Genomic DNA, 13,596 nt, shown 5'->3' on the forward strand with positions numbered 1-13,596 from the left:
GGACGACAATATGGTGTTGCATGCCAAGCACAATCATTATTTCAGACCGTCGTTTCACTCTACTGCATTTCACTGAGATCATTTTCACACCTGCCTCCATTCGTCATGGCTTTTCATTTCAGGGTCCAAGGCGGTTGAGTCACTCCGCTCGTGCCCGTCTGGCTCATTCATTCTCCGTGAAAGGCTGGCTAGCAAAATTGTCAGCCTGTTTGTTTGTGTTGTAAATCATCAGGATGCAGTCAAATGCACAAATGCTGTTTTCGCAGGTAATGTAATTGCTGCCTAGATGAACGGTCTGGATGGATGTCTGTGCAAATCCTTGTGCTTGCGTCTTTTACAATGCATTTTTTTTTCACAATTATTATTCAGAAGTCATGTAAAAAACAGGGTGTCTGGAGGTGGAGCTTCAATTTGTATTCAGGTTACGTAATGATCCAATATTACAATCCTCACAGTGTTTTTTGGACGTGCTAACCAGTCAGCCGCCTGTTTCTAAATCACATATTTAAAATGAATTGGAATGCCTGGACAGGATATGACATCATTATATCATCACATATCAGTACTGCTCATACAGTACAGTCCATCCAAATGATCTTCCATGATCACTGCAAATGTTTTATAGTCACCAGGGAGCTGCAGTGTTATTACAGTGCACTAAAATCACACAGGAAATGCATCACTACTGATTAGATGTATAAAATTGTAGCACAGACATGCAAGATTGACATGAATTCAAGAATTATTTCCTCCTTGGCTGTGTAACCACTGGCCAGTAGATGAATCAGCTGATGCGGCAAAGTGAGATGGAAAAGATCAATTCACGTAGCTGTAGCGCCACTAAAGCAGATAAACATCTTGCTCATTTCCTCTCCCATTTTATACACGCAGCAAAGGAAGGACAGCATCATTGTGTTTACTTTGCTCACATGGACCTTGTAGCCGCCTTCTCAATCGTGTGAGTGTGAGCAATCTTTGACTCAGCTATTGTATTGGATGTCACTATATTGTGTAGACATAAAAAAAGAAGAAAACATTATAAAAAATTAAGGGCGTCAGGCGATTCAATTTTTAATCGTAATTAATCACATGACTTCACTAGTTAACTCATGATTAATCACAAATTTTATATCTGTTCTAAATGTACAATAAAAAAATTATAGGTTTTCACACTCTTGTTAACAAAAGTAGAAAAAAATGTTTAACTAATAGAGTAGTTCAAATGATTTCTTGACGTCTATAGCCGTCAATGGCAGTGCATGCCATTATTTAAGTTTTAGTCATTAACAATTTTTTTTCCAGCCGTGCACCGAAGCTCATCCCTTTCCTACTGTACCGCAGTTCCATCACCAGCTTTTTAAGCCTCTTATTTGGTCTTCTTCACCAACCTTCTTCATCCGGCTGCCTGGAAAAGTGGAGCTTTTGTGCTTACCCCATCAAATACGCGCATAAGATCCTGATTGTATTTTAAAAATACTGTATACTGTACGTAAATTCTCTCATCGTGTTTTTCGGCGAATCATCAAACCAACTATGTTGTAAGTAACCAAAGAGAACATAGGCAACGGGTTTGAAAGGAGGGAAAAGCATTTTGTATTTATATAATTTATGTTCAAAATGGCAATTCTTTGAATTATATATGTGGAGTATACATTTCAGCCAACACCCCCCAGGTTGTGTCCACAGTCTTCATGTATGTGTGTGTGTGTGTATATTCCTACAGCCTGCAATGTACACATGCAGGAGGTCTCTGAGTGTATGTGTGTGTGTGTGTGTGTGTCGTCTGTTATGCTTTACTTTAATTGCTTGGTGCCTGTGGTTGTTTTGAGGTCCTTGCCTAGCTTTCATCAGCACCCTGGACTAATTATTTTTTGCATTTTTTTCCAACACGGTTTCTGTCAGTCTGGTTGTAAGAAGATAATGGGATTGCCAACCAAACATTGACATTTGGGATTCTTATTTGCTTTTTCACCGAGCACTATGTTAAATGAATCAGTTTTCTACAGAGTTACAGAACAAACTTGAAAGGGACAACCACACACAGGCAAAAAATAAAAAACGGAATGGATTGGATTTTTTTCTGGTTAATATGATACAGTATGCAATATTTGAACGATTTTATGTATAATTCTTGTCTTCTTTTTCTTCTTCTCTTTCAGGGGGCCAATGGGTAAGATGGATAGCCCAAAGCCTGGCATGCAACAAGGAGTTCAAGGAGGAGGAGGGATGGGAGGAATGGGAGGCATAGGAAGTGGGATGGGCGGAGGAATGGGAGGTGGAATGGGCGGAGGAATGGGCGGAGGAATGGGAGGCGGGATGGGAGGCGGAATGGGAGGCGGAATGGGAGGAGGAATGGCCACTGGAGGTGGAATAGGCTCCAGAAGCGGTGAGCCCTATCGCCTGGCCACCCACGACACTCCAACCTCCCCCCGACACATGCAGACAGGCCAGGGGCCCGGCACGGGCCAGGGCTCCGGCCATGGGATGATGAGTCGCGGTCCAGCTGGTACCGGCATGGGAGCCCATGCAGGGCAGAGTCCCGGTCAGCACGCCTCCCGACGAAACCTGCAAGTCGACTTCAACAGTTCTGGCGGCTCCAGGACGGGCCGATCCCCCTCGGTGTCGCCGGACCGCGGCATGACACCCACCTCGCCCTACTCGGTGCCGCAGATCGCGCCCATGCCAAAGAGCAAACTGTGTCCGGTGTGCACCACCACAGAGCTCTCCAACCCACCAGCTGTGCCCAACTACAACACCTGCACCCAGTGTAGGGCCACCGTGTGTAACCAGTGCGGATTCAACCCCAACCCACACCTCACTGAGGTAGGTTCGCAGTATCAAGTAAAAACTGAATTACTTTCTATTCTCATTTTGGTGTTATTATTATTATTATTATTATTTGATCCATTGATTGGTCATCAATTATTATTATTATAATCATCATCATCATCATTATTATTATTATTATTATTATTATTAATTAATCAATTGATTGGTCATCAAGTATTATTATTATTACTATTATTATCATTATTATTAGCAATTTCATTATTATTATTATTATTATTATCATCATTATCATCATTTTTATTATTATTATTTAATCCACTGATTGGTCATCAAGTGTTATTATTATTATTATTTACTCTATTGATTGGTTGCGTGGTTGTGTCGTCATCATCATCATCATCATCATCATCATCATCATCATCATCATCATCATCATCATCATCATCGTCATCATCATCATCAACATCAGTAGTAGTAGTAGTAGTAGTATTCAATGCATTGATTGGTCATCAAGTGTTATTATTATTATTATTTAGTCTATTGATTGGTTGCGTGGTTGCGTTGTCATCATTATCATCATCATCATCATCATCATCATCAGTAGTAGTAGTAGTAGTATTCAATGCATTGATTGGTCATCAAGTGTGAGTCATTTCCGTCATTTAACCTGATTGTGAGCTATATTGTGCTGGTTTAAGTCACAAGAAATTTGAAACACTCCTTCAGCATCTTTATCATAGTAAAGCCCCTGCTTCTAATCTAATAAATGCTACTTGCATCCATAAGCTCATGTCATAACATCAGATAGTATTTAGTAGAGGGGAGAGATGCCAATTAGGAGGATAAACCAGAGATTACACTTGTTTTAATTATGTCGGCATGCTGTTTATTAGTGACACGGGTGGCCTCCTGTTATCTGGAATTATAGTTCATCATATGGACACACATGAATGTATTATACAGTGTGATTAACAACATTTGTGTACACCATTTTGAAAAAAAATTTGAGCAGTACTGTGTTTCACAGGAAGCGTTTGTCTTTAGTGAAACATGAACTACCTGAACCCATTTCCATCATTTGATGCTGCTATTGTCACTTCATCATTGTAAATGGATCAAATTTTGCAAGCGATACAGCTCTTATGAATATGAATGAGGAATTTTGAAACGCCCACACGCCCTGATGCACTTGTGCTTCTCTTTTTTGTTTTGGAAAAATGACACCTGGAAAAGATGTTAAAAGCCTCATCTGGGGATGCTAGTCGATGAATAACTAACAGCATATAAAGTGTGGGTGTTGAACAAACCTTTTCACTGGGAAAGTATAAGTGTTTGAGCACCCACATCCCCAACAGGTGCGATGCCACTAGATACACAGTTTAATATCGATACTGTCACTGTTCAACGTCCAATATACTGTATGGGCAGTTGTGCATCTATTGAGTTTGTGGAGTAATGTTAGAAGAATAGTTACTCTGGGATTCCCGCCCTTACTACAGTACTGTGTCCAGAGCTGGGCTGTCCATCTGGTGTACAGGAAAGATGCCCGGTGGGCCAACATCTTTTGGGGCCGATACGGTGCTATTTAATGAGGATTTTCCTTCATTTTACCTCAAGAGAGGGAGAAGACCATTAATCAATTTACAATATAGACAGCAAACTAGCGGGCTGGCCAGTTGAAGTCAAAATGCCAGGGCTGATTTTTTTTGGGGTGCCATTCCTACGACTGTGTTACAATTTGCAAAACCATTGGCAACAATTTAATACTTGACCAATATTTATAGTTTACAATAGTTACCAGTTACTTAATTGTGGTATTCATGCACAAACTAAGAATCAGTTTGCATTATTGTTGTCATTTGCTCAGGAATTATTTTTGAATAAATTAAACCTTATTAGATTAAAATAGATTAAAATCGTAATTCTCCTGAATGACTGAACATTTTTTAGATTTTATTTTATGGCCATATCACCCAGCCCTAAATAGAAGTAGGACAACAAGGAAAATACATCATTTGTTTGAAATAATTCAGTGCAATAATTAGATAATCTCTGTGGTTTTTAAAACGATTGTCACTTAAATGCCACCATCAAATTGAATGAATGTCTGTAAGGATTGTGCATATTTATATGAACGATTTATATTATTATTATTATTATAGCTATTAGCTAGCTATTATAGCTTTACGCAAGGATACTGCCTCAGGAGGTGCTGAAGGTGCTCTGTTTTCTAATATAAGTTTGGTGTGTATTTGTGCTTATGTTTGCCAATGATTTGTGATTAAGGGCTATATAAATAAACTCAATTTGACATTGAATCTTTTGAAATTGAAATTTGACAGTTCACAAGGCAGCACTTCAAAATGCTGTCAATAATACAGTGAAGGGAGCACTCTGTACATGCTAACTTGGGACCAAAGAACACTTACCAGAGATGGGAAACACATTTGCAGCTTGTGGTGGTAATGCAAACTGATAACATTGCATTTTCTCTAGTGTTGAGCAGCCATTGTCATGCCGGGGGATATTAGACCCACTCCATCAGTAATGTCATCCTTGCAAAAAGTATGGGCGCTTTTAACCAAAGTGCCTTAAGTGTATGAAAATGGCAGGTTTGCGCATGTAGTGTACCAAAGTCTGTGCAACAAGCAGGGTTGGGAGGGTTACTTTTAAAATGTAATCCATTACAGTTACAAATTACCTGCTAAAAAAATGTAGTTAGTAACGTAATCCAAGACCATAATATTAAAGTAATGTAACAGGATTACTTTTGGATTACTCCAATATTGAGTATGCTCATGAAGACAAAATAAAAATAAATATTCTATACAATGTGCCCCTGCTATTTGCGGGTCATAGGGACCCGGGCAGCCTACGAATAGCAAAAATCCAGCAAAGACTCTCCATAACCTCATTAAGATCAGCTCACGAACGTACAATGATGGTCTGACAATTGCCCTCTTGTGGTTGAAGCCAGAGGGCAGCCATTTTACGTTGACACTGTTACTGACAACTTCTGTTGTTTTTTTAGCTGAAAACACTTTCATCAGTGCATGCCTCAACGCCACAATATGGAGTTTTGAGAGCCTCTCAAAGAATGAACTTCACTGTTTGTATTGAATATTCAGAGAATATTATCTCAGTATTTTGAATCAGAAGTTAAGTTTACATTTCGCAGCATTTTTTTTTCTTGATGGGCTTTGCTTTCATTACCTTGGTCATGGTTCTGACAACATTAACTAGCAAAATTATAATTGCATTCTACCAATGAAATATTCATGTAGCGTTTCTCCCACACTTATTGGTACAACCATACACACACAAAGTGTGACATTTTTGCTGTGGAGACAAAAATGAGAGAAAAGCCAGAGAGACATCAGTGCATTCAAGTTAGACAAGCTAAGCAAGTGGCAATACAAGATGGCCGCCAGTGGCTTCACTTCACTCACTATTATGAGTCCATCATATTATATGTCCTCCGCGATCCACAAAGCTTGTCTCTCATTACTTTGGCACCATCTTGTAGCATATTATGATGTTTTGTTTCGCAAAGAACATGAAAAAAAAGGCAGATTGGTGATTTATTTTATTTTATTTATTGATTCATGGAGGACAGGTTAAAAAAAATTGCCCTGGTTGTTCAGGATGTTCTGTGTGTGTATGGCCTGTTTAACGGTGCAGCAAAAGGAGGCAATAAAAGTTATTACATTTGTTTTACTCTATAGACAGAAATGCAAATAAACAAGAAAACGGCAACTAAATATGCAATGACTCTAAACTCTAAAGTATTATTGAAATGAGATTGATTATGCTCTAAAATGATGCTAAAATGACACCAAATGAACAATTTGAAGAAGTAATAAAGATCCTAATGTGCTCATATCATTTGTTGCTATTTGCAACATAACTGCACTCACTCAAGTCCGCCTCTTTCACTGCCTCTCTCTTTCTCGCTGCCGTTTGTCATCAGACTCTTTTGCCAGCGCGTCTTCTTCCCTGCAGCCTGTTTGTTGTTCAACACACTGCATGCTAATTTTAGACTCAGTGTGCACTCATGGCTGCTGACAGAAAAGTGTGTCTGCTTGTGTGTGTGTGTGTGTGTGTGTGTGTGTGTGCTATGCGTGAAAGAGGGGAGCGAAGAGAAGGGATTAATTAGTTTCTGCAAAGAAATCTGCAGATTGAGCGTTCATCGCTTGTCAAACACAGTTTATGTTCAAATGTGTGAGTTCATTTTAATATATTTTTTTTCTCAGTAACAGTGTATCGCTCTAGCGCATCCCAATGATGTTTGATTGGTAATTGTTATGTGTAAGTTCTTCTACACCAAACGCATCCAAGCATGTATATGTGGACGTTGATGTAATAGAAATAATAATAAACCATAGTAAATAAATAAATGAATAAACATAGAAAATGGCTTCCATAAACAGTTCCCACTAAGTTGGGTGAAATTATTATTCCAAATGTCTAGTGAAGATAAACAATTAGGATTGGGGGATCGATAAACCAACTTCCTATTGATTAATGAATTGATTAAGGGGTGTGAGCATATCCATTTGTCATCTGTCACAGACTTAAGAAAAATACATTTTTAATTTGGTATTTCCAAACTTGTCTGTTTTTATGGTCCAAATGGGTTTTAATAGGAAGCCCCAACAAACCCTTTCAAAATGAGATGTTTACTTTAGCATAAAATCATAAACTGCAACACATCCCCACCGGTTTGCGTGTTATTTCTACATAGTTTGAACAGTCATATGAGACATATGTCGTCCTGCATTAAAGGAACGTGTGAATTTGTGTTGGACAAAGTAGTCTGCTCACATCGTTTATTAGTCATCCCTGCAGGTGACAAGTTAAAGTCATTTGCCGAGAATGCAATTACCTTTCACATAATGTGGTGGGAGTGAGCAACTTCAGTGCTACTTCGGTGCACGGCATTGTGGGTAAATCGATGATTCATATTCTTTTTGTGCCCTGCTCATTTCCTGTTCTTCATATTTCACATGCACATTTATTACTTTGCCATCACACCTTCCTACTTCTTCTATTAATCTGTATGAAAGTCAAAATGGGGAATGCTGTTTCCATTTAGGAGAAAATAATTTCTTTATTGAAATACAAAGCCATAAAATGATGTGTGACGACATCAACATAATCATGACATGATAAACATGATGCATTCGAAGACAAATAGGCATACAAAACACAAATCAAGGCATTCAAAAATGAATGAATCTGTCCATTTTCTTTAGAGCTTGTCCTCGTTACGGTCGCAGAGAGCTTGAGCCAATCCCAGGTGACATTCATTGTGCACCGTGAATACATGAGTAAAGCATTTACTTGTGATGAGATTGAAATTGCAATTAAGACATTTCCACTAAATAAGACCCCAGGAATGGATGGTTTTCCTATTGAATTTTACTCAGTATTTTGGCCCAATATTAGATCTATTTTCTTGTAAGTTGTAAATGTATGTGTTAAGGGGAAAAAAGTTACCAGAAACCATGTACTTATCAACTATTTCAGTGATTCCAAAACATAGCCGTAAATGCAATAAACCTTCTGATTTCCGACCTATTGGTTTAATCAACTGTGACAAAAAACATTACAACAAAGGTAATGAACAATAGATTGGCTTTGATTTTACGTAGTATTATACATCATAATCAAACTGGATTCATCCCTAATAGAGATCTCAAAACTAACATAAGAATTTAGATTTGACATTGATGGCATTGACCACCTTGATTGATCCTATTTGTATAAAGTACTTGAAGCCTCTGAATTTCCCAAAGAATTTATTAATATGTTAAAAAAAAAACTTATTTAGAGTTTCTAAGGCACAAGTTTACACCGATGGTGTTTTATCAGAACCTTTTTCATTAAGCCGAAGTACTGCTCAAGGGTGTCCGTTATCCCCTGCATTATTCACGATGGCAATAGAACCTCTGGCTGAAAAAATTAGACAGGTAGAAAGTATAACTGGAATTACCATGGGTAAGAATAAATATAAATTAAGTTTATATGCTGATGATTTGTTGCTATATCTGACTAATGTGGACAACTCGATACCTAGTGTGCTTAACATAATAAATCAATTTTCGAAAAATTTCAGGTTATAAAATAAATGTTAGTAAGACTGAAATTTTGGCTGTTGGTCAAAGCCGGGGAAAACTAAATCTTCCTAACTTGGAATATTATCAGGCAGCAGCTCAGATGTTTTATGTTGATCCTATTATTAATAATACTAACAGAGATTAATGGTTGGATATTGAAAATCATCAATTGAAACCCAATAGTTTACTCTCTATTATGTTTTCTAGGAGAAAATTTAAAAATAATAATTTTGTCATTAATAATTACTTAAATTTGTGGAAAAAATAAAGAATCTATTGGAGTAGAGATATGAACTTTAGTACAGATTAAGATCTGGAATAATCCTTTTAGAATTCAAGGTAATACATTAATGTGGAAAACTTGGATGAATGGTGGTGTGTAGACATTGTCAGATATATTTTTTTCAAATAAAATACTTTCATTGAATAATTACAATATTTATTTAAGCTTAAAGACTCTTAAAAAAAAATTTCAGTACATACAGTTAAAAAATTGGATGAAAGAAAATTGTGTTATAGAGAACGGAGTTCCAGTAACAGTAAAGTACCTCTTGGAACCGAGTAATCAGAAAAATAAATTTTTAAGTGCTCTTTACAAATCCTTGTTCAATGCTAAAAATAGCAGTGATTTATTAAGAAAAATATATGATGGCTGGGATAGGGACATACAAAGTTTTGATTCAAAAATAAGATGGAAGGAATGTTTACACTTTATATATTCAGTTACAACTAAAAAAAATCTTCGATTAATCAAGTATAAATTAATGACAAGAATGAATTATACCTGGATTAATATTCAGGATTGGCTTTCTATCATCTGGAAACACGGATTTTTGTTTACGCCAGAGACTTGCTTACTTCAAAATGTGAAAAATGTTTAATATCCAGTGAAATGGCAACTTTCATTTTCTTCATTAGTTTACAAGAAGTTATTGTTACAACATTGGAAAAATACCGACCCTCCAGGAATAAGTAAATGGAAATCTTTAATGAAATATTAATTAGATATTGAGAGAACTATATCAGCGGACAAAAATAAACAAAAACTGTTTGATTTTGTTTGGAAGTAAATATTTGAGGCCCTGTAATTAGCCCAATACTATTAGTATTATTGAGTTGAATTAATTCATTAGATATATTATTTACTTACCATTTCTATAAATAATTTTCTTCGTTATTTTCTCTTTTTTTTGGTCTTCTGAGTGTTTGTTGTTTTTTTCTCTTTCTTTCATAACGACTGTACGTTGAAAGTAACACCAGGGGTCCATTTCACAAAGCATGTTCAACAAACACAGACACTAACCCTGAACAGCGAGTTGACATGCCCTGAGATAGGAAACTCTGCGTTTTTGGTTCAAGGATATCTGATTTGAGGTAGTTGTGTCAACGCAGAGTAATTTCACCTGGCGTTGCCGCTACACTAAAAAGTCCACATCAATGGAGCCCCGATTCGTCGAGTCACCATGGCAACGGGGAAGCGCAGTGCGCGGTGCCGCCCTCTGCTTCCGCCTTTTTTTTTTTTTACCCCTCTCAACTGAAAATCTTAATGCGATTATATGGTGAATTTGAACATGTCTTTAGAAAAAAAAAGTGCAACACTGCAGCGGCTCCCCGTAGAGGAAGGCGGTGTGGGAGAACGTTGCTGCTCAAATCAGGTCAATGCGTAAACTTAAATGTAGTCATTTGCAATCACAATAATATTACAGGGGAAACCTGTTGAATGGTAATTCATTAGTTCATTTCATTTGGGTGCAATCCTGCGGAGGAGAAGCACACTTGACTTGATGAAATATAAAAACATTATTCAAACGGTTATAACAAAAAAACGAACGTAGCGCACCACACAATATAGCGCATGACTACAGCAGGTAATGTTGCAAATGTAAGGACGGATTAAGTTGTGTATATAGATGATGGACAGTGTTGTGAAACGGTACCGCTCAAAAAGATAACGGTCCAGAAATGCTAGCATATCTATGCGCGGTCTGATAACAATCTCACGACGAATATTTAATTCCCTGCGCAATAATGCGGCACTTTCATCAATAGGGTCATGTTCGTGACAAAAGTGGATTTTATGCTATAGACTATAGGCGTATTTACGCAAAAACTCGCCGTAGCTGACTTTATGAATGAGGAAATGAGGCTGAAAGGAGGCGGGAACAGAGAAAACCGACCAGGTAACTGACCGAGAGCTTAAGTGACCTATTTTTATGAAACAGGCTAGAGTTACCTCTATTAATCTGGTTTCAGTTACCTCCCTTTCTGAAATAGAAAACGCAGAGTTTCCCACGTTTCAGGGTTTCTTGACCCAAAGTTCTCACTAAACCTGCTTTGTGAAATAGACCCCAGGAATATATTGTGTTTGTGTGTATGTGAATATGTATGTTTCTAACAAGGACCGTATGTTTTGAGTTTTTTGGTCATGTCTGGGATGTCCAGTTTTTGTGTGTTTTTGTGAATTATATTTGTTTTGTTTACGTAGTCCTTAGTTTAGCTTGTCTGTCATATTGTTTAGTTTTTGTTTAATTTTTTGGGTTTGGTTTCTCGGGGTTTGTTGGTTATGTTTGTGAAGTTTGTCTTTGTTCAAATAAAAACAATAAATAAATAAAAAGACATTGTGCACCGTGGACTGGTCACCAGTCAATTGCACTGTATGTATAAATAACCATTCGCACTCTTATGTATACTGTAACTGGCTTTTTATTTTTGGGGGACTGAAGCAAATTGCAAAAAAAAAAAAAACGGATTTGTACCAAAACAACAAATGGCACATTAGAATGGTCTTTAATTACAAATACACATGACTTATCAAAGTATAACCAATTCATTTGGGCTCTTATTTGCACAGACTCCTTTCTACATTTTTTCAGACCCATATTTCACAAAGGCTAAGGCATGCATGGATTTAATAATTTGTTAATGTATTTAGCTTTGAGGGCCGAGGAGAAGGTTAATTATTACGTTTTTACTCTACGTGGAAGGTGTTTTCTGGCCAGGTTTTCATAGGCTACTGCACTCCAAATTATACCCAAAAACAAACTCAATTTCTCCAGCACCCATGGTCTGATTTTCAAAGTTTATGGTACGCTGTAATCTTTTCTTTCCAACCAGAATCAGCATTTTTAGGAAATCTTGTCACATAACTCACATTTACGACAAGCACATTTTGTTGAGAAGACAAAACGTCAACAAACAAGCAGTCAAGCCTTTGCCGCTTGCTGAATTAAAATGTCTGATGGTTTTGAGCCACTTTACAGGCTGGATATTTTGAACAAATTCTAAATTGTACGACTTTCAGGGCCTTCTTTAAAGGAAGCATTACGGAACATTGATCATTTGTCAAAATGTCAAAACATTATTTCAGTGCATAAGTGTGGATACATTGACTAGAACCTATAGGGGGCACTACATTAATGCTTACTGGCCTCTGTGCTCCCCTCCCCTCAAGTATAAGGGCGCCCTCATGGCTCTTTATCATGATCTTCCTACTCTTTTTCCTTCCACTTATCTTCGCGCCCTTCCTCACACCCTCGCCACTTTTTTTCTAGCTACCCTCCAAGCTGTGTGCCAGAGATGGGGGAGGAGGATTTAGCTTTTTTCCTGCATAGAGCGGATGAGGTCTATTCTGGGAAAGTAGGATGAGATGGAAGGTAAGGGGGACGTTAGGGGTGGGGGTAAAGATTGGGAGAAAGTGAGGTAGACAAGGTTTCTCTCCTCACATGCATTAATTAGTTGGACAAATCTGGACACACGCACACACACAAACAGAAACAAAACAAAACATGCATGTCATGTGTCGTTACACATGTACTTCGATGAACGCACAAACATGCGTTGACTTGGACGCATCCACAGCAAGTGGGTGCAGCTGCAAGCCCAGCAGTTCAAGCGCGGGAATTCCTAATGAGGCGTTTTAAATGATGAATGCATTCTGCTGGCACTCACATGGCTGCAGATGGGAGGATGCGGCGCTGGGGGTTGAACAAGGCTGCAGCTACACCATGACAGAACTCAAATACAGATGTGACTAAGAAACGCAAATATTTCAATTGTGAACTCCCGTTTACCACGGAAGATCATTTCAGACAGTCCCACGATAAAATAATGCGTAGTAAAAAGATACGATCTAAAAAATGTTTTTAGATATGTATTACCTCCACACAGTTTAAACACCCGTTTTAAAGTATATACATTTCCGCCAGCTCTCTTGTTGTCAAGGAAATGATAAGATTGTTGCTTGCACAGTTCTCATAATAAAATGTAATACGTTTGTCACTCCCAGTTGACATTTACTATAAATTTGACACATAAAACAGAAGAGAATTAAATAATTTCAAAATATTCAATCAAACCATATCATTCAAACCAGAGTCCACTATATAAAATGAAATGCCATGGATGTGCAAATGGAAATTAGCATCGACATTACAGTAATTATAAACTATCAAACACCTGCTAATTTATCACACACTGAGCCCAAACCTGACCCACAGGCATATGTCTGTGGGAACAATGACTAGTACTGGAGATTAGTTGAGGACCTTCTTTGCCTCTTCTTCTTTTAATGAAGCATTTTTAGAAACAAATTACACGTATCTACTTTTTGAAATCCATCCATTCTTTGTCCCAATTGACCTCACGAGAATTGTGAGACTTTTCAAAATCTCTTTATTTATTTTTTTTA

General features: G+C 37.6%; 1 protein-coding gene across 4 annotated transcripts in view; it reads left to right on the forward strand.

Annotated features, from left to right (window-relative positions):
• Positions 1 to 13,596, forward strand: part of bsna (bassoon presynaptic cytomatrix protein a) — a 97,554-nt gene that overhangs the window by 11,496 nt on the left and 72,462 nt on the right. For all 4 annotated transcript variants that reach the window (XM_077544523.1, XM_077544532.1, XM_077544540.1 and 1 more), the window contains exon 2: positions 2,160 to 2,823. In XM_077544523.1, the coding sequence (XP_077400649.1) occupies positions 2,160 to 2,823 (664 nt within the window). The remainder of the gene's footprint in view (positions 1 to 2,159; positions 2,824 to 13,596) is intronic.

Source organism: Vanacampus margaritifer, chromosome 1, assembly GCF_051991255.1.
Source record: "Vanacampus margaritifer isolate UIUO_Vmar chromosome 1, RoL_Vmar_1.0, whole genome shotgun sequence".
Lineage (NCBI taxonomy): Eukaryota > Metazoa > Chordata > Actinopteri > Syngnathiformes > Syngnathidae > Vanacampus > Vanacampus margaritifer.